This window comes from Protopterus annectens, chromosome 3.part1 (assembly GCF_019279795.1).
Source record: "Protopterus annectens isolate FY-2018-M chromosome 3.part1, PAN1.0, whole genome shotgun sequence".
Classification (NCBI taxonomy): Eukaryota; Metazoa; Chordata; order Ceratodontiformes; family Protopteridae; genus Protopterus; species Protopterus annectens.
The window spans coordinates 23,277,161-23,300,657 of NC_056732.1; the positions used below are offsets into that span (position 1 = coordinate 23,277,161).

Genomic DNA, 23,497 nt, shown 5'->3' on the forward strand with positions numbered 1-23,497 from the left:
AAGGCAAAGCTAAGTCTATGCAAACTGTTACAGATTTCTTACAAGTGCAGCCACCTAAATTCAGTAGGCACTGGCTTACAAAAAATTGGTCCTTTCCTGTGTCAGACAGAGCTCAAAGGGGCAAATCCAGATGCCCCAAGGGTTCCAGGTACCAGGCTCAAGACTCATACAGGTCAAAGCAATTGGGCGCATCCACCTCCAAATCTGGAGGAGATAAAACGCAAACCTACAGAAAGCAATCCCAATGACTTCCCTCTGCCTATACCAAGCACTTATCTTTTGGCAGCACCCATAGGGGGAAAATTAGCACTTTTTGCTCAAAATTGGCAGTTAATAACCCAGGATAAGTGGGTACTGAACATCGCATCACAGGAATACAGGTTCCATTTCCACACTCTGCCAATGACAAATGGTTGGTCAGACCTGCCAAAAAAACAATGGGCAGAGGCACAGAAACAGGTGACGTCCCTCATGGATATGGGGGCCATTCAGACAGTACCAGAACAGGAAAAAGGACAAGGTTTTTACTCAAGGCTGTTCTTGGTACCCAGAAAGGACAAGGCCTGGTGGCCACTACTGGATTTATCGATTTTGAACACATTCCTGGACATTCCAAAATTCAAAGTGCTCACCTTGCAACAGCTTCTGTCCATGCTGGGCAAGTATGCTTGACTGGTGACTTTAGACTTAAAAGAGGCATACCTGCATGTCCCAGTAAGACAGTCATGCAGAAGATACCTCAGGTTCAAGGCTGGCTTACTGCATTACCAATTCTCTGCACTGTCCTTTGGCTTATCTACTGTGCCCAGGGTCTTTACAAAGTGCCTGGCACCAGTAATTGCATTTTTCAGACAAAGAAGTATTCAAATATATCCTTACTTGGATGACTGTCTCATTCAAGCAGAGAACAAGGACACTCTTCTACGACACCTGGCATTTGTGAAAAGGCTTCTAGCATGCCTAGGGTACACAATAAACGAAAAGACGTCACAACTGGTACCATCTCAAAAGATAACATTCCTGGGTGCAAGCTTGCATACAACTGCCCAGACGGCTTACCTCACGTCAGACAAACAAAGACAACTGACTACTTACTTCAAACTGATGGCAACAAAAACCCAGTCTTCTGCAAGACAAATTCTGCAGGCTCTGGGCTTCATGGCATCCTGTGTTCTACTTATTCCATATGCAACACCGCATATGAGGAAACTTCAATGGTACCTAAAAAGTTTATGGAGTCAACATTCACACAGTCTGGAAACAGTGATTCCTCTCATCCTCTGCCTGCAACAGGAGTTTCTATGGTGGGCAAAGACCTGTTACCAGAACAAGGGATGGCCCTTCACTCTACCCCCTGTCAGCCAAACCTTAACAACAGACGCATCAGATTATGCCTGGGAGCCCACATGGCAGGAAGATGCATTCAGGGCATATGGGCACCAAACCAATTGCATCTACATATCAATCAGAAAGAGATGCTAGCCATTCAAAATGCCCTAACAGCATTCAAGGACTTACTTCATCCAGGACAACTACTGATAAAGACGGACAACACCACAGTCATGTGGTATATAAACAAGCAAGGGGGCACACACTCATACCCCCTTTGCAGATTAGCCATTGCACTGTGGGACACAGCTTTGACCTTCCAGATAAATCTTCAAGCTCAATTCCTGCCAGGAAAACAGAACACTCTGGCAGATGATTTAAGCAGAAACCTTATGGATCCTCGTGAGTGGAAACTAAATCCACAAGTATTCAGCATGATAACAGAGAAATGGGGGAGCCCAGACAGAAAAGATTCTGCACAAGGACTTATCACAGACAAGCATGGAAAGTGGACGCCCTATCTTTCAGTTGGAAAAACCTGTCGGTTTACACCTTTCCTCCTCTGCCTCTTCTACCCAAGGTCCTCCTAAAAGTCAGACAAGAGAAGCCGAAGATGATATTAATTGCCCCGAACTGGCCCCGCCAATACTGGTACCCAGTCCTAAGGAACTTGTCTCAATACCCAGCTTGGACCTTGCCTCAAAGACCACAACTACTGTCCCAGCAAAACAATCAGATCCTGCACAATCAACTACAGACTCTGAACCTGGCAGCATGGCTAATCATGTAATCATACCAATGACACCTCTCAGTAAAGCTGTGATAGATGTCATTTTGGAAGCCAGAAGGCCTAGTACTAGAAAATCTTATGCTGACAAATGGAAGAGATTTTGTGCTTGAAATCAAGCACAAGGAACTGATACAGCAGAACCACATATTCCTCAGATATAATAATACTTAACTGAGATGCTTGACAAAGGCCTATCTTTCTCATCATCAAAATCCATGCCTGTGCCATTTCGGCTCATTACAATACAGAGCCACCAATCTTTTCTCATCCCTTACTAAAACAGTATCTTAGAGGAGCCAAAAAGCTAAGGCCTCCTAGAAGATCACCTTTACCTGCATGGGACCTCAATTATGTGTTGGAAAAGCTCACCCTGCCTCCATTTGAACCAGCCGCTACCGCTGATAAAGTTCTTATCATGGAAGACAGCCCTGCTACTAGCAATTACTTCAGCAAGAAGAGTTTCAGAGCTACAGGCCATCATGGCTGTAGAGCCTTTTATCACATTTTACCCAGACAGGGTGTCTCTGAGGACAAATCCTACTTTTATGCCTAAGGTGGTTTCCAGTGTGGCTCTTAACCAAACATTCCATCTGCCAACTTTTTATCCAAATCCGCAGAACAAAGGGGAGAGAATTCTGCATTCCTTGGACGTACACAGACAGCTAAGATTCTACTCGAGCAGGACAAAAACTCTAAGAAAAACTGAGCAGTTACTAGTGTCATATGCTGCAGGATCAGAAGAAAAGACTGTCTCAAAGCAGACAGTTTCAAAGTGGATAAGCCACTGCATCCATTTCTGCTACTTACACCATGGTAAACCTGTGCCTAAGGGCATTAGGTCTCATTCCACCAGAGCTACAGCTACTTCGGCAGCCTTTCTCAGAGGGGTGCAAACCAAAGACATTCTAGAGGCTGCTACTTGGAGTTCTGTTCACACCTTTACAAAGCATTACCATTTGCCCCTCTACTCTAAGTCCAGGGCAGGCTTTGCCACTGCAGTGCTGCAGGGACTTATAGCTGCACTTAATGCTGCTTAGCTCCAGCCTCCCAAACATAGCTTTGGGATTCTACCCAAATGTAATGACTGCAACAGTGAAACACAAAGAGCATAGTACAGTTGTGTACACTTACCATAAATGTAGATATTTGAGTGTATTCACTGTTGCAGTCCAGGTTACCCTCCTGCCATCCCCCTTTCATTCTACAGTTTATCTTTCCTTCTCCATCTTCTACAGCCTATGTGGTGTATTTGCTTGTAGATGAAGATAAAGTTTATATTGATGCATATATATATAGATATATATAATATTGCTACCTTTTTGGGGGCACCTGACATCGGGGGCAAGAAAAACTAAAGGAAATGGCATCGGCTGCATGTTTTATACCCCTGACGACCTGACGTCATGGAAGAGAAGACAGCAACTGACGGAGGACCCAAAACTTTGGAATTCAAGCCAAATGAAGGCAACCTGCCAGCAGATTATCCAAATGTAATGACTGCAACAGTGAATACACTCGAACATCTACATTTATGGTAAGTGTACATAACTGTACTGTGTGGATATCCTTAATGAATATGGACACACCTCCGCCTTTGGTGTTTCAGTCCAGGTTACATGGCCGAAAAGTGTGGCATGAGTTATAGCCTGGTAGTGCAGGGGTGCTCTCTGGAGCCTTGAACCAGGTCTCAGTCACTGCACAGATATCGATGTTCTCCATTTTAAGGAGTGCCTCGAGTGAGTGCATTTTGAGATTTAGACTTCTAGCATTGAGTAGCATTACCCTCCATTTTTGCTTACCTGTTCCTGTTATGGTGGTGAATTTGTTATTTGAACCCTGCCTAAAAAAAGGCACAACAAAAGTAAGAAAATTATAAATATTTATAACAGTACCTTTATGCACAACAGACAGCAATAGCTGAATTTGAGTGTATTCGTTCAGTCATATAGCCAAAAGTAACGTCAAGAAAAGAAAGATGAAGGAGAATGGAAAAGTTGTTTAAAAATGTTCATTTACCTCTGTGAGAATTCAGGGAATTAAATCTTAAAGAACAGATGGTAATGAGGCTCACTTGGAAGCACATTCAAAAATTTGAGGGACTACCTCCAAATTCTTTTCCTAAAAGCTTTCAATGCTGTGTGAGAACCTTAAGAGTAAAATCAGTTAACTTAAAATCCTTCAGAGGTGCGTAAAGTAGGAATTATTCCACCAAGATGCCTGCAGTTATCCAAGTGTAAACTTTTATAAGCTGCCATCAGCTAAATGTCCAACATTACTACGAAGAGAGGTTCTAGTGTCCCCACTTGCTAGTCTGGCTGTTCTGTCGGACACTGCATAATCTGCCCTCAGCTGCTTGTTTCATGACTTAAGAATGTCTCTTAAATAAAATTCAATTCAAACAAGATGGTTCCAGCAAGTAAAGGTGCCATGTTTAGCTGTCATGTATTTGTTCACTTTATTTAGTCACTAGGTATTTTCTTAGACTTGGTGGTGAACTAATTACTATTTGCCAAACAGTTCATAGATTAGTTAGATCCCTAGCATTAAATACTGGACATGCTTCCAAATGACCCATCAATAGCAAAGAGTTTATTGCAGTTAAATTAACAGAGCAAAACCCAGACAATTTGCCAGCCAGATGCTTTTCCTTCTGTATGAACTGAAATGTGATTCCTTATTAAATTGCCAGTCTTCAAGTAATGTCAATTAATTCTGTAGGTTATACTGCTATTGTAAAATATAAGGAGAAACAACGTATGATTATTATTATTACTACTCTGTGCTAACACAACCATATCACTCCAACGTAATGAAACATTATAAGGGAACTCGTACAGATTCTTGTAGAACATCAGAAGTAATCTCTTACTCATTAGAAATGTTAATGAGTCTCCTTCTTCATATCTTGCTTTCACTTAAGCAAGTAAATAATACACAAATCTTATGGCAGCATAGGAAAAGCAAGGATGTTGCACGTTTCTGCAATAAAATCCCATCATCAGCACTATCATCAAAGTTTTAATGCAGAAAACACTGCTTTGCCCACTTAGTCTGCCCCATTTTCTGACTGGCTGAATGAACTGAAGCTAAAGCTTATTTATTCAACAGATTTTTCTTCCCACCCCTTTATACTAATACCTCAAATCTGTCACATGCATTGTGAGCTTTTTGCGTCTTTCTACTGTTTTGAATTCATGGTTTCCTCAAAAAAGATGTTCCAATCATCTGATATCATACATGTGAAAAATGCTTCCTTTCACTGCCCCAAGAAATGCACTTTATATTCTCTAGTAGCCATGTGTCTCCTGCAGAGTCATTGAGGTGAGATTTGTAAATATTTCTGTCGTATCTAACTCTGTCTCACTTTTAATCAGTATTCTGCATTTTAACTTTTTCTAGTCTTTCTTTGTATGCTTCAGATGAAAAGTAGATACCATTGTTGTTGCCCTTTTCTGAACTAACTGTGTTTTGTCTGTATTCTTGTAGACGTTACCAAAGTGGACTCGTAATAGCTGTTTGTAAGGAGAAATAACTTTTTGTTTCCTGTTCTTATGTTATTAAACAGGCATCACATGAATTTAAGCAGCCATTTTCTTTTTTTAGAAACGTTTTATTAATTTAACATATTTACAGTATATTCACACAAAGGAAGAAATTCAACATCACATACTGTTATACAGTGTTGAGTACATTGAATTGTCAAGGTAATCTTATGCAATTAACACATTAAGAATTTTAGTATTTCAATAGCAACATTTCAAGGCTACCCCAGCCACTAAAAGTATCAGTATGATTTATAAATCTTATTCTGATCGCTTCTTTTTCAGTTTTGTATAGTATTGTTGTTAAATTTAAAAGTTCTTTGACTGTAGGAATTGAATATAACTTCCATTTTTTTTTGCAATAACTTTTCTAGCTACTGCCAGGAGACTCTAGTACAATTTTTGTTCTTTGTCTTTTGATAAAGGAAGTGGAACATTCATTAGTATTATTGATCCAGTTAAAGAATAATTATCAGGCCATAACCCCTTAAAAAACACACTTATCTTTACCCAACATGCATTTAATTTTTCATAATCCATAAACATGTGTGTCCAAGGATTCACTATACAGTCTTGAAATACTGAAATGTCGAATAAACCACATACACAAAAACCCATGATAATGAACACTACAATCGTGACCATTAACACACACACAAACCAGGACATAATCACACACACACAAGATACACCTACCTAACTAAACAAACATAACAACAAACACACTTAACCTACCTATAAGCAGGGGGGCAAGCCCCCCTGTACCTTCCATGTGGGGGCCTGCGCCTCCCATACCCACCCTACTTATATATTCTAACTCCGAGGTCACACTAAACACACAAACACAAAACAAACACCACTGCACACACTCACACACACTAAAATCCCTATCCATTATCCTCAAACACAACACTTACCTGAAACCCCAGATAAATCCACAAACCACACCACACGTCACGAACACGAAACCACAATAGCGACAGATTCAACATTTGCAGATTCGGCATAGTGTCGGTTAACTGCACTTTCCACTATTTGGTCTCAACGTACTGAAATTCGACATTTCAGTACATCGAGATTGTCTAGTGTATCCGTGTCCAATCAGCTTTTACATATTTACTACATCTCCAACAGGCTAAAGAAGTCATTTTACCAAACTTAGAGATTTTATAGGGAATAAAACAATTTTATGTATATATTTCCGCATGAAAAAAAACTTTCCAGTATAAACTTGAAGGTGTTTGATTAACTGATTTAAGTAAAACATTTTATTCTTTCCATTTCAGTCCACTACAGTCTAAAAAGTTCCAGAATTTTGCATCAAAATTATTATTGTGTATACTAAACTTATATACAACTTGGACGACATGCTTCCCTTATAAGTTAATTTACCTTCTTTGATAGCATTCATATATTCATATACATTCTAAAGTTGTAAACAAGTAGTTTCAGTCTACAGAATCAAAAGCTTTCTATATATCTAAGTTAATTAGGGCCAATTTCGTATTCATCTCTTTTGCTAAATCTAAGATAGCTATTATTCTTTTTATTTTATCATATTTTAATCTATTGACTATAAATCCAGTTTGATCTTATTTAATTAATCTATGTCTCTTAATCTTATTTTGAAGATGGAAGTAAATATTTTATAGTCTACATTTAATAATGAAAACAATGTCTATCTGAGGAAACGTATTATCCTTTCCTTGTTTAAGTGTCGGTGAGATTACAGAACATTTCCATGAGGGAGGAATTATTTTGTCACTCTGAATTATTCTGAAAATATCAGTCAGTAGTTCTGAAATATTTAAAAGAAGCAGCAGACTATATGATTCCATACTTTAAACCATCTAACACTGGAGCTTTAACGTTTTCTCTTTTTTTAAAGCTTCTTTAACTTCTGTTAGAGTAATAGGGTTCTTCAACAGAGATATTTGGTGGTCATTAACTTTGTTAGTAACATTTTTCTTTAAATACTTGTTAGTTTTTTAATCATCAGGATTATTTTATCTTAAGATCCTCATGGAATTTTTTTTAATATTAATCATTTTCTCTTTGTCTGAAGTAATCTTACTAGTGTGAGGATTTTCAATATTATTGATTTGTGCCTTTTTGCTTAATATCTTACTTCTATTAGCTAATCTGTATAGATGTTTTGAAGTCATTCCATAACTGTGAAATGTTATTTTTTCAAATGCTATCTCCACTTTATGCATTAAAGCTCATTACTTTCAGTTTTAGCTAATTTCTTTGTTTATTATTCAAACTTCACTTTGTGTATTTTATCTTGTATTTTAACAACTCTTTATCCCACTCTCTCATTTTATTACTAATCCATCTTTTCATTCCATCTTTAGTATGTATTTTTAAGGAGTCTCATAGTATGACTTCACTAACCTGATCATTACCATTCAAAGATAAAAAATTCTGAATTTGTTCCTTAAGATAACTCTTAAATTCATTTAATTTCATCATATATACTGAGATTACATAAATAATATGAAATGTCCATATATGCAGTTATATTTTAATACTTGGTGCATTGTGATTAGATAAAGGACAAGGAATTGTTTTAAAATAATTCACTTTATTAAGTAAATCTGTGGAGGCATAAATCCTTTCAGTTCTAATTTGCATCTCATGCCCATAAGAGTAATGAGGCAAGAACAATGACTTGTCTGTTTTTACTATTAAATCAACTAAATTATTGTTACTAATCCATCTGATTAGTGCTTAAGCTGATGTCAGAATTTCTTCTGTTCAGTTGTATCTTCTGTATTAGATAATGCAGTTAAAATCCCCTACTAAAATTAAACTACCCTTCCAATGATTTTGTAGTAAGTTTACATGATCTTTAGCCAGTCTTGCACCTATTCCAGAGATTCTGTAAAAATTAGCTAGTGTATAGAATTTGCCGTTAACAGTAGATTTTCTCCAAAATATAGCAGTTCCTCTCCTCTTTTTTTAAAAAGAAGCAGATGATGATAACATTTTGTAATATAAGATATTTAAATATTGTATATCTTTATCAAGTGAGACTCTTGCAAGAATATAATGTCTCCTCTATTTAATTTTAGGTATCACATTAATGATTTCCTTTTGCCACCATTATTTAATCAATTTACATTAAAAGATAATATATTAAAACTAACCATACTGTGTATTTAAAAATATTTCTTTTAAAAGATAACATGACACATTATCCTCCATGTTAATTTAATTGTATATAACACTTTAATGCATTCCTCCAACTCTGTCTTAACTTTCCACATTTTTGAATTCTTCCTTTCTATAAACTAAACTACTAAAACTTGCAGATAAGAACAAGCCTACAGCTATAACTGTGTATATTACGAACAAAACACACTCTACCATGGATACCAAATTTCCTAGTTTACCTATTGAATAGACAAACTACTATACTGTCTTTCTGCCTACCAATATGTAAAAATTCATCAAAAAGTAGTGAAAAGCTACTGTGACTTACCAATAATTAATATATTATATAAGAGCTAAAAATAATAGGAGGCTATTAATTTAGTTATATAGGTTGCCATTTAAAACTATTCCCCCATTACTGCATAAAAGTTTAATAATCCTCTTCTGTTAATCACACATTAAATAATCCAATTATTAATGTATTATATACCTGTTTATGTAACAGTAGTATAAATTGTCTGTTAAATATTAATAAATTATTCACTTATTCAACATTATTATAACTAAGGCTCTAAACAAATAAGCAGAACAGTTTAGGACCTGAAGAGATAAATATTATCTGTAAAGTTATAGTTGACTGGTAATCTTATCTTACTAAACTGTTACACAAAAGGAAAATCATGCACATGTATATAGTCATCGTGCTAAAAGATACAGACATACTTTTGTAGATCTATCTAATAAAAGCTGTGAACTAATTTGAAAAGTACAAGTGTCTAGATCTCAAAATTAACACTCTTAATATGATAAATATCCAAATATTTAAAAATCATTTAGATTATTAAACTGATTCATAAAAATATGTTAACTACTGAGGTCAAAGAGAATGTCTTGCTATTTCTATGGAGTCAAAAAAACACACATTTGCAGTCTGTATTGTATTCAAAAGTTACAACATGTTTAATTGAAATCCCATTCTTCCTGGGTTCAAACATATTGAAAAATCTACTTTACTTTCTATCAAAATGGATGTACTGATTCTGCAATATAACACTCAAATTTCAGCTCTGACTTATGAAATGAGTTACCTCAGGTAGTTTTAGTGAATCTAATAACTTACAATATGCAAAAAGCTTCAAAGTTCACGTGACCAAGTTTCAAATTTCAGCTTTTAGAATATTTTCAAACATTTTTATATGATTTCTATGTAAATCATATGAGATCTTCTGCATTTATATTTCTACCATATGCAGGTATGTCATAGATATTTTTGTTATAGTCAGTTTATTTAAATATATTTTGTGTCTTATTTGTGTACTAATATTCTACCTTATTCTATATAATTCATATTTCTAAAATTTCCCTTCAGAGAACTATTTAATCATTAGCTCTCTATTAGTGATTAAAGTTGGCATAATGGTTAAGGTGTTTACTTTGGAAACACAACGTTTAGGGTTTGATTCTCACATAAAATGGCTAGCAGTGCAGTTAGCCTAGTATTAACCTGTAAACCTGTATATGTATATATATATATATATATATATATATATATATATATATATATATATTTCCTAACTTACTGCAACTGCTGTTTTATTAATATTACATAGTAAGTATTTCATTCCTTGGGCATATGCATATTGTTCATAACATGTTTATTATTAATTATAGTATTACAAGTAATCTTGACTATATGTAAAAAAAATCCTGCTTGTTTAAATTAAATATGTTTTTAGCTATTGTGAACTGTTGTTCTGATCTAAGCTTCATATCTTGACATTAGAGTTTGATTACAGCATGTGAAATGACAACTTAACACGTAGTTGCTGCTAATTTCCTCTGTGAGTTTTTCATTTTTCTTAATTCTTTAAAACTGTTCAAATCTGTAACAAACGTCTATCCTTACTTCTTTCCATTAATATGTTTGTCTAACATTTTAGTTCCTTCAGAAAGAAATTATTTGATCTCTGCAGGAAACCCTAAAGTGGATTTAATATTGTTCTTTTTGAAGTTCCTTTATAGGTGGTAGGCAGGATTGTCTTTTACTGATTACTTTATCAGAATATTCATTGCCAAATCTAACAACATGTTCACCTATTTTATTAGGTTGGCTGGACCATGCTGTTTTTAGTATTTGATCTCTTTCTAAGCTAGACATAAACTTAACTAGAATTGAATGTAATGAGTTTTCCTTCTTTGAAGGTGCTCTTGGGGATTTGTGTGCCCTTTCAATTCCAAACAAGATAACATTTCAAATAGATTTAATGTTTTATGTAGCTAGGTTGTTAAGACATTTATTATATTGTCTCCCTCATACTTCTTAGGTATACCATAAATTCTAATGATATTTCTTCTCAGTCTATTTTCAAAATCATTAACTCCATCTGTGCGCCAATTATTTTGTTTTACAATAAATTCAGTCTCAGACTCGCCTTCAGTTATTCTGCCTTCATGATCATTTAAAGCTTCTTCCATGCTGCTGATTTGTGCACTTTGTTGTTTTGTAAGAATTTTTACATTTTCCATCTTCTTTCTGGACTCTTATTTGAAACTTTCATTTTTTTTATATCCAGTTTGTGCATTTTAAGTAATACATCCTGCATACTAGACATTAGTGACTGAATGTCCTTTTAACACAAGAATCCTGAGTACCATTTCTGGAATGGCTCATGTTGAAGTCTCTTCTCTCTCAACCAAGCAGTTGAAATTCTGACAGAAAATTACTGCTTTTGAAGAACTTGAAACTATATATTTTTTCTCTGACTACTAGTGAATAAAATTAGCTAACAAGGATCTCCAAATTTAATTTTTTTTGATTATTTTCTGTCGGAGCAAAGTTTTCAATCACAGAGCTTTCAGCAGTTGCTGCTGTCAGTTAGCCATCTTGGCCATGTTCCCCCATCCCAGCAACCATTTCCTAAGCATGGAATCAGTTTGTTTACTCCTTTGATCCTCAGAGCCAGATTTTTTATGTACGTATTGCCTCCCACCCTCAAACTAATGCACTGTGCACAAGAACAACACAGTGACTCAGCAGAAGCAACATGAGGTTTATGCAAATAAGACAAATCTTCTAAAAGACGTGCCAATGATAAGGTCAGCTCTTAGAAGTTACCAGCTGAAGTTGATCCATGTCAGTCAGCATAATGGCTTTTCTGCTAGCCATTCTCACAGCTGCAAAAGTATTGTAATACATGCCCTGAGTGACAGAAAATAGCAAAGTCTGTTAGGCTGCTTCTGACTGCTCTATATAGTACGGTGTACGCTCACTTTCAATAGGTTTGTTTTATAAATGCTAGACCCTGTGTAACAAATAAAGTATAACCCTCATTTTTACTACCAAGCTAAAACTATATAAATATTCCTTATCACTAGCATTGTAGATAGCTGTATCTGAAGGCCTTCTGATCTAGAAAACAAAGAACTTCTGTCTACATTGGGATGCTTTGCTGCTTTTTTTGTCAAAAAAAGTGGTGGATGACTGAGAAAATAGTGAGATAGTTTACGACTGCGTACAACTTACATCAGAAAGATGTAACAGAAGCTATTGATGACTGGGGTCTGCAGGGCTTGTTAGCCAAAATCTAGGTAGTTTGGGATGGAAAAATAAGCTTTTGATAAAATTGCGTCTGCACCCATTAATGTTTGGTTGGCAGATGGGTCAGTCAGTACTCGTGTGCTCAGAGCTGATGATGTATTAGCATCATAATTATATGTGTGTGTGTTATTTCCTCCACCAGAATTTGTACAAACACATTTGCACGTTTAAAATTGTCACAACAAAAAGTGAAATAAAGAGATTATCTGTAAGAATTTTTAAAGAATTACTAGTGTCTTGATAGTATTTAACAGCTGTGCAGACATATGACATTCTGTATCTCATACTAAGGGAATTGGAAATGACACATTTTACTGCAGAGAAAATATAAAATATTGTTATGTCCATAATTCCTTCCACAGGCTTGTTGCTATATTGGATCTGTTGTTCTGATCTGTTAAGTGTCATATTTTAAAATTAATATTAGCCTTGTAGTATCGGATCCTGAAAATAAACAACTCCCGCCCACATAGTTAATTTGTGGGTGGAAAGTATTTTGACAATCATTTCTTAAACTCAAGTCTTCTAAACTATAATCATGTTGCTTTGCAGCTTTTATCCAAAATTGAAGAAACAGGTTTAGAAACAGAAGGAATTCTTCGAGTTCCTGGATCCGCTTCAAGAGTTAAGGTAACTGTAAATTTCCTGTTAAAAAAGTCAGAAGATTAAAATATATTTTTATATATATAAATATATAATATATTTATATTTTTGAATTTACCATACGTCATATGGCATCATATGCACTAATGTCAGTGCAATTTGCTACCTGCAAGTTTCATGTGTTCTGCTACTGACCCTTTCCTGCCACTTGCCTCTTACCGTATCACCTACCACTGTACTTCAGAATGACATACTTAGATGTCTCTGCCTGATAACTGGTTTCTAAGGCCCAGTAATATGAAATTAAACTCCAAGATGTCAAATCCATTGAATAAGTAAAGAAGTAGTTTGTTGATTCTATGGTGGTTTTATTTTATTAAAGTTTTGTCAGACTGAGTCATTGTATTTTTCAGGTGATTTTGCAGATAAATTGCTTGTTTATCTTGCATCTGCCTTTGCCAGTATTCATGATTTTTCTGTAGTCTGTTATCACAGTGGCTACTGGAGTTTCTTGTGTTTATAAAATGAGTATTTTGCAATGTTCGTCACATTTTACTTGTAAGTTGATCAGTAGAATACGTACTGTGTTCTTGAATGCAGTGGAATATTTTAAATGTTTTTTTTTTATCGCTTTAGCTATGATGTTGACATCAGACCATGAGATTTGTGGCAAAATTCCTGTAATAGTAATCTATTTGTAGAACTATACAGGGCTGCCACTAACCTTTGATACTAATATTTATGGTGGCCTGGCAGCAAAAACAGGCAGGCCAGTCCCGCAGGGTAATGTTTTCTTCAAGTTCTACATGAAATGTGTAAATGTGATTTTTAAGATTTAATATTAAAAACCCTTTCAATGTCAGGCTTCCTTTTTTTGCAAGCATTTGATTCTCAAGCTGGTATACCTCACCTGTACTGTATAATGAGGAAAGATAGAGCAACTATAGCATAGTTTGTGTAAAGTATGAAAAAGATTATGAGGTAGGCCTGGCTTAGCTGGCCTGCTTTTGTACTCTAGCTGCTATTCATGTGTAGCATTGTGTCTGAAAACTGGATGCCATAATTTAAAGAAATGAAGCCTTTTTATTAAAAGGTGAGAAGAAAACCGTTCCTGTTTCCCTGCCTGTATAATTGAAGTTTGTTATGGTATTTAGAATCTGTAGCTGTGATGGTCACTAAGTGTACCGAATGTTTGTTTAGGAACAAGCTGCCGTTTGAGGCCTGTGTCCTGGAATGTAGGAAGAGGCCCTTTACAAGTATCTGATCTACTGTGAACCTGCTGTTTAGTGTTAAAAAAAATTGCACTCTCAATATTGAATTATTGTCCTTTTCTGTTGTACTGTTACCCTTGCCATCGGTTTCCTGTTTTATACTGTCCTTCCTGCCCAAGGTCAAGGCTTCATGCTTTCTTGGCAAGAATGACTATGTTCCTACTCAAGCTTTTTCAGAATGTGTATTTTTCTGCCTTTTATGTACCTTCACTCATATTAGAACAGACATTTAATAAAACTGAAGGCTGGGCCTGAACATAACTTTGTGTACTTTCTGTAACTCATGGGGTGCATTCCAGACCCTCTAAATTTAGCCATTATAGAAGAACGTGAATGTCCATCCACTGCTCGGAAGCAAAGAAAGTGTATACACAGTTTCTTAGCATCACAGGTCATTATAAAGCAGTCAGTCTGTAGTCCATAAAAAGCCTACCCAAAATCCCTTATTCAAAATTTCTCTCTAGCTCCAAGGAGAGCACTCTCGGTAATCCGGGGGAGAGTTTGAGGCTGCCCATTCAATGTTCTAGGTTTGCCTTTAAGGTGGGGATGGTGCTACTCTGTTTAACATGTACCAGAAGTTTGTTCTAGTGGTGCGGGATATGTTGGTATATGAATATTTCACACCAATTTGTACAATAAGTATGTGGTAAAACATACAATCATTCATAAATACCTACAGGTCTCATTGATTTGCAGTGAATAAATATGCAATAGATCAAAGAAGACAAACATTTTGTTACAGCAATTACAATGTAGGTTAAATAAGCATTAATAAATATGAAGTATGCAGAATGGTGAAAATATGATGTCCACTGGGAAAACATATAGGGTAGCTGCAGTCTAATATGCAGGTATAAATGTACAGGAAATAATTTCAGGAAGGTAAAGTATTATTATTTTATTATTTCATTTATTTTTCCTTTGTTGACTGAGTCGTCCCACTAGGCTAGTGACAGCTTTTTCAGGAGACACCTGAGGTGCTATTTATTAAGGGAAATTTGGCCAGAGCACAGAAGAGGGATTCTCCTCACCTTTTTTTTTTTTTTTTTTTTTTTTAATAAATGTTGTGGGATCCTTTACATCCACCTGAGCCGTTACCAACTCAGGCAAATTGGACCTCAGTTTAACCTCTCATCAGGAGGATGGGTCATTGCCAAGTTATTTCTGTTGGGTAAAAGCCCTGACTCTGCTGTTGTTTAAATTAAGCATAAAAAAATTAAATTACAATGATCATTTTGCACATTAAAGAAATCTGTCCTTCCAGGTAGTGAAATTGTTAACATTTTTTATTCACAATGACTGGAATGACATATAGCATATTGTACTGGAGTCTGATGTATATCAGTCTCAGTGAGAATAATTAAATCTGTTTGCATTTCATTGTTTGAAGTAATAGAAACCATTTTTACCTACTTTTGTCAGTTTGGTGCTTGATAAGTTATTGACGGACACTGTTACTCTACGTGTCTTCTATGACCTGTGACCACCATGTAATACTATACATTCTGAAACCTGCAGTTAGATGCAGTTTAGAGTTCCCAAATATAAAAAATATATTGCAGTATATCATTGGGGGGCAAAACAAAACTTATTAATTCTGATAAGTAGGAGTGAAGAAAACCCACAGAACTCTTTGTTATTAAAATTCCCCAAACCCAGCTAATAACAGAAAGGAAAGAATCAGAACTTGTGCTTTTAAAAATGAAGTAAATAAAATAGGTGAGTCCTGTTGGCTGGTATTACACTAGCACCAAATTTTAGACTTGAAAATCAATTGTCGAATGCCTTCTTAACTTATTTGACCAGGATTAGAAAGCCGATCTACAAGAGACTGAAAGAACAGGTAGACTAGCCAGTTAGAGCCCTCTTTGACAGGCATCTGTGAAGCTTTTCTTGTAGAGTTTTGCCTAATTGCCTGTTTGCCAACTGTAGCAGCAGAATTGTATAGTGTTGCACCCCCATTTTAGGCAGTTTAGCATGTGCTTTGAATCAGGGCTTGATGCTGACTAGAACAGGTTCTGGTGCCTTTTGGTTGTGTTATTTTGTAGTCTTGTGGTCAGTGATGTCTTGGATAACAAAATTTGATTGCATTGGTGCATTATTTTTATTTAACGTAGAACTGAAAATCAGTATTTGACTGTTTCTGATTTGTATCTTCTTGCCTTCTGTGTTGTATTTGTGTAATGCTGTCTTTAACAGCTTCCCCTTTATATGACTGATTCACACTCATTGATAAAGATTTAACTGATTCACAACCGATCAAGAACACACCATCACAAGATCAGATTGTACATTTTTGAAGCAACAAGCCTCCTGTTCCCTCGTATGCACACACACACACACACACACACACACACACACACACACACACACACACACACACACACACACACACACACACACACACACACACACACACACAACATTTCAGTCACACAATTGTGGGAAAAGGAGAAATGCCCTATGTCCCCTTTAAAGTACACATTGGTCTCACACAAGCAATGACCCCACAATGACTAAATATCTAGTTTTCAGTCTACTAATAAATGTAACTTCAACCAATTGTATTTGGTTAGTTAGAAGCTGACTAACGACTCCTCTGATCAAATGTAGGGAAACTGTTTATATTGTTGCCCACTAAGCTAAGATTAATGGTATTTTTTACTGAAATACTGAGTATATGAAGCTGATTTCTTTCTTTCTAGCATATTCAGTTATTTGCTGTCTTGAAAATACGTTTTGTTATACTTCTGGTGGTTAATTTTAACTGTATTTCATAATTACATTTTAAAGTTATTGCTTTCAGCCTCTGTATTTAGCAATCAGAGAACAGCTTTGCTTATTGCATACAGAGCTCTGAGGTCACTTTCTGATGTGAATCCGAAGCCATTCGTGACAAAAGTGACCAGGAATGCAGAGGAACATGCTTCCTGTATGACTTGCACATTTTTCTTTCATGTGCTTGAAGGAAGTGTAGTTTTTTTATTCATTTAGGCTCCTGGCATTGAGCAATAACACCTCGAGATTCTGTTGATTTTGCTATATTGGTAGTTTTGTCAATTTGGCATTGCCTAAAAAAGGCTCTCTTGGTGAGGATAAAGTTTTAGTTAGTATTTGAAATCCAAGAGAGGAGAGGTGCAGACCATCCTTGGCAGGGTAATGTGGTCTGTAGAGAGGAGAGGTGCAGACCATCCTTGGCAGGGTAATGTGGTCTGTAGAGAGGAGAGGTGCAGACCATCCTTGGCAGGGTAATGTGGTCTGTAGAGAGGAGAGGTGCAGACCATCCTTGGCAAGGTAATGTGGTCTGTAGAGAGGAGAGGTGCAGACCATCCTTGGCAGGGTAATGTGGTCTGTAGAGAGGAGAGGTGCAGACCATCCTTGGCAGGGTAATGTGGTCTGTAGAGAGGAGAGGTGCAGACCATCCTTGGCAGGGTAATGTGGTCTGTAGAGAGGAGAGGTGCAGACCATCCTTGGCAGGGTAATGTGGTCTGTAGAGAGGAGAGGTGCAGACCATCCTTGGCAGGGTAATGTGGTCTGTAGAGAGGAGAGGTGCAGACCATCCTTGGCAGGGTAATGTGGTCTGTAGAGAGGAGAGGTGCAGACCATCCTTGGCAGGGTAATGTGGTCTGTAGAGAGGAGAGGTGCAGACCATCCTTGGCAGGGTAATGTGGTCTGTAGAGAGGAGAGGTGCAGACCATCCTTGGCAGGGTAATGTGGTCTGCAGAGAGGAGAGGTGCAGACCATCCTTGGCAGGGTAATGTGGTCTGTAGAGAGGAGAGGTGCAGACCATCCTTGGCAGGGTAATGTGGTCTGTAGAGAGGAGAGGTGCAGACCATCCGTGGCAAGGTAATGTGGTCTGTAGAGAGGAGAGGTGCAGACCATCCGTGGCAGGGTAATGTGGTCTGTGAACCATGTCCTCCCAAGCTGACAAACATTGGATCAGCTTAGAATAACACCGGAAAGACACCCAATTGTTATAATCAGTCATCTTTTGTTCATGTTGTGGCATCATCCTCTGTGATAGTAATATGCTGCTTATTGCTAGGCTGAAGCTTGAAATACGTAGTCTGAGAGCTCCATAATGTCTCTCTCCATGTAGTCCAGGGAGGTACATCTCAGGTCATTTACCCCTACTTGCACTATGATGGAGTCAGACTGGTACCTGTGGCAAATGTAGTCCAGGGAGGTACATCTCAGGTCATTTACCCCTTCATGGACTATGTTGGAATCAGACTGGTACCTGTGGCACATGTAGTCCAGGAGGTAAGTCTCAGGTCATTTACCCCTACATGGACTATGATGGAAGCAGACTGGTACCTGTGGTACATGTAGTCCAGGGAGGTACATCTTAGGTCATTTACCCCTACATGGCCTATGATGGAATCAGACTGGTACCTATCACACATATAGTCCAGGGAGGTACATCTCAGGTTATTTACCCCTACATGGACTATAATGGAATCAGACTGGTACCTGTGGCACATGTAGTCCAAGGAGGTACATCTCGGGTCATTTACCCCTACATGGACTATGATGGAAACAGACTGGCACCTGTGGCACATGTAGTCCAGGATATACATCTCAGGTCATTTACCCACATGGGGACTGCGATGGAATCAGACTGGTACATCTGGCACAAGGTACATCTCAGGTCATTTACCCCTAAATGGACTATGGTGGAATCAGACTGGTTCCTGTGGCACATGTAGTCCAGGGAGGTACATCTTAGGTCATTTACCCCTACATGGCCTATGATGGAATCAGACTGGTACCTGTGGCACATGTAGTCCAGGGAGGTACATCTCAGGTCATTTACCCTACATGGACTATGATGGAATCAGACTGGTACCTGTTGCACATGTAGTCCACGGAGGTACGTCTTAGGTTATTTACCCCTACATGGACAATGATGGAATCAGACTGGTACCTGTGGCACATGTAGTCCAGGGAGGTACATCTCAGGTCATTTACCCCTACATGGACTATGATGGAATCAGACTGGTACCTGTGGCACATGTAGTCCATGGAGGTACATCTCCGGTCATTTACCCCTACATGGACTATGATGGAATCAGACTGGTACCTATGGCACATGTAGTCCAGGGAGGTACATCTCAGGTCATTTACCCCTAAATGGACTATGATGGAATCAGACTTGTACCTGTGGCACATGTAGTCCAGGGAGGGACATCTCAGGTCATTTACCCCTACATGGACTATGATGGAATCAGACTGGTACCTATCACACATATAGTCCAGGGAGGTACATCTCAGGTTATTTACCCCTACATGGACTATAATGGAATCAGACTGGTACCTGTGGCACATGTAGTCCAAGGAGGTACATCTCGGGTCATTTACCCCTACATGGACTATGATGGAAACAGACTGGCACCTGTGGCACATGTAGTCCAGGGAGATACATCTCAGGTCATTTACCCCTACATGGACTGCGATGGAATCAGACTGGTACATCTGGCACATGTAGTCCAGGGAGGTACATCTCAGGTCATTTACCCCTAAATGGACTATGGTGGAATCAGACTGGTTCCTGTGGCACATGTAGTCCAGGGAGGTACATCTTAGGTCATTTACCCCTACATGGCCTATGATGGAATCAGACTGGTACCTGTGGCACATGTAGTCCAGGGAGGTACATCTAATGTCATTTACCCCTACATGGACTATGATGGAATCAGCCTGGTACCTGTGGCACATGTAGTCCAGGGAGGTACATCTCAGGTCATTTACCACTATATGGACTGTGATGGAATCAGCCTGGTACCTGTGGCACATGTATTCCAGGGAGGTACATCTCAGGTCATTTACACCTATGTGGACTGTGATGGAATCAGACTGGTACCTGTGGCACATGTAGTCCAGGGAGGTACATCTCAGGTCATTTACCCCTACGTGGACTATGATGGAATCAGACTGGTACCTGTGGCACATGTAGTTCAACGAGGTACATCTCAGGTCATTTACCCCTACATGGACTATGATGGCATCAGACTGGTACCTGTGGCACATGTAGTTCAGGGAGGTACATCTCAGGTCATTTACCCCTACATGGACTATGATGGAATCAGACTGGTACCTGTGGCACATATAGTCCAGGGAGGTACATCTCAGGTCATTTACCCCTACATGGACTATGATGGAATCAGACTGGTACCTGTGGCACATGTAGTCCAGGGAGGTACATCTTAGGTCATTTACCCTACATGGACTATGATGGAATCAGACTGGTACCTGTGGCACATGTAGTCCAGGGAGGTACATCTCAGGTCATTTACCCCTACATGGACTATGATGGAATCAGACTGGTACCTGTGGCACATGTAGTCCAGGGAGGTACATCTCAGGTCATTTACCCCTACATGGACTATGATGGAATCAGACTGGTACCTGTGGCACATGTAGTCCAGGGAGGTACATCTCAGGTCATTTACCCCTACATGGACTATGATGGAATCAGACTGGTACCTGTGGCACATATAGTCCAGGGAGGAACATCTTAGGTCATTTACCCTACATGGACTATGATGGAATCAGACTGGTACCTGTGGCACATGTAGTCCAGGGAGGTACATCTCAGGTCATTTACCCCTACATGGACTATGATGGAATCAGACTGGTACCTGTGGCACATGTAGTCCAGGGAGGGACATCTCAGGTCATTTACCCCTACATGGACTATGATGGAATCAGACTGGTACGTGTTGCAGATGTAGTCCAGGGAGGTACATCTCAGGTCATTTACCCCTACATGGACTATGATGGAATCAGACTAGTACCTGTGACACATGTAGTCCAGGAGGTAAGTCTCAGGTCATTTACCCCTAGATGGACTATGATGGAAGCAGACTGGTACCTGTGGCACATGTAGTCCAAGGAGGTACATCTCAGGTCATTTACCCCACATGGACTATGATGGAATCAGACTGGTACCTGTGGCACATGTAGTCCAGGGAGGTACAGCTCAGGTCATTTACCCCTACATGAACTATGATGGAGTCAGACTGGTACCTGTGGCACATGTAGTCCAGGGAGGTACATCTCAGGTCATTTACCCCTACATGGACTATGATGGAGTCAGACTGGTACCTGTGGCACGTGAAGTCCAGAGGGTACATCTCAGGTCATTTACCCCTACATGGACTATGATGGAATCAGACTGGTGCCTGTGGCACATGTACTCCAGGGAGGTACATCTCAGGTCATTTACCCCTACGTGGACTATGATGGCATCAGACTGGTACCTGTGGCACATGTAGTCCAGGGAGGTACATCTCAGGTCATTTACCCCTACATGGACTATGATGGAATCAGACTGGTACCTGTGGCACATGTATTCCAGGGAGGTACATCTCAGGTCATTTACCCTACATGGACTATGATGGAATCAGACTGGTACCTCTGGCAAATGTAGTCCAGGGAGGTACATCTCAGGTCATTTACCCCTACATGGACTATGATGGAATCAGACTGGTACCTGTTGTACATGTAGTCCACGGAGGTACGTCTTAGATTATTTACACCTACATGGACAATGATGGAATCAGACTGGTACCTGTGGCACATGTAGTCCGGGGAGGTACATCTCAGGTCATTTACCCCTACATGGACTATGATGGAATCAGACTGGTAGCTATGGCACATGTAGTCCAGGGAGGTACATCTCCGGTCATTTACCCCTACATGGACTATGATGGAATTAGACTTGTACCTGTGGCACATGTAGTCCAGGGAGGGACATCTCAGGTCATTTACCCCTACATGGACTATGATGGCATCAGACTGGTACCTGTGGCACATGTAGTCCATGGAGGTACATCTCAGGTCATTTACCCCTACATGGACTTTGATGGAATCAGACTGGTACATGTGGCACATGTAGTCCAGGGAGGTAGATCTCAGGTCATTTACCCCACATGGAATATGATGGACTCAGACTGGTAGCTTTGGCACATGTAGTCCAGGGAGGTACATCCCAGGTAATTTTCCCCTACATGGAGTATGATGGACTCAGTCTGGTACCTGTGGCACATGTAATCCAGGGAGGTACATCTCAGGTCATTTACCCCTTCATGGACTGTAATGGTATCAGACTGGTACCAGTGGTACATGTAGTCCAGGGAGGTACATCTCAGGTCATTTATCCCTACATGGACAATGATGGAATCAGACTGGTCCCTGTGGCACATGTAGTCTGGGGTGGTACATCTCAGGTCATTTACCCCTACACGGACTGTGATGGAATCAGACTGGTACATGTGGCACATGTAGTCCAGGGAGGTGGATCTCAGGTCATTTACCCCTACATGGACTATGATGGAGTCAGACTGGTACCTGTGGCACATGTAGTCCAGGGTGGTAGATCTCATGTCATTTACCCCTACATGGACTGTGATGGAGTCAGACTGTTACCTGTGGCACATGTAGTTCAGGGAGGTAGATCTTGGGTCATTTACCCCTACATGGACTATGATGGAGTCAGACTGGTACCTATGGCACATGTAGTCCAGGGAGGTACATCACAGGTCATTTACCCCTACATGGACTATGATGGAATCAGACTGGTACCTGTGGCACATGTAGTCCAGGGAGGTACATCTCAGGTCATTTACCCCTACATGGACTATGATGAAATCAGACTGGTACCTGTGGCACATGTAGTCTAGGGAGGTACATCTCCTGTCATTTACCCCTACATGGACTATGATGGAATCAGACTGGTACCTGGTGTACATGTACTCCAGGGAGGTACATCTCAGGTCATTTACCCCTCATGGACAATGATGGAATCAGACTGCTACCTGTGGTACATGTAGTCCAGGGGGGTACATCTCAGGTCACTTACCCCTACATGGACTATGATGGAATCAGACTGGTACCTGTGGCACATGTAGTCCAGGGAGGTACATCTCAGGTCATTTACCCCTACATGGACTATGATGGAATCAGACTGGTACCTGTGGCACATGTAGTCCAGGGAGGTACATCTCAGGTCATTTACCCCTACATGGACTGTGATGGAATCAGACTGGTACCTGTGGCACATGTAGTCCAGGGAGGTACATCTCAGGTCATTTACCCCTACATGGACTATGATGGAATCAGACTGGTACCTGTGGCACATGTAGTCCAGGGAGGTACATCTCAGGTCATTTACCCCTACATGTACTATGATGGAATCAGACTG

General features: G+C 39.1%; 1 protein-coding gene across 2 annotated transcripts in view; it reads left to right on the forward strand.

Annotated features, from left to right (window-relative positions):
* The window catches only part of ARHGAP28 (Rho GTPase activating protein 28), a 1,230,114-nt gene that overhangs the window by 834,806 nt on the left and 371,811 nt on the right, over positions 1 to 23,497 (forward strand). For both annotated transcript variants that reach the window (XM_044066513.1, XM_044066514.1), the window contains exon 8: positions 12,971 to 13,048. In XM_044066513.1, the coding sequence (XP_043922448.1) occupies positions 12,971 to 13,048 (78 nt within the window). The remainder of the gene's footprint in view (positions 1 to 12,970; positions 13,049 to 23,497) is intronic.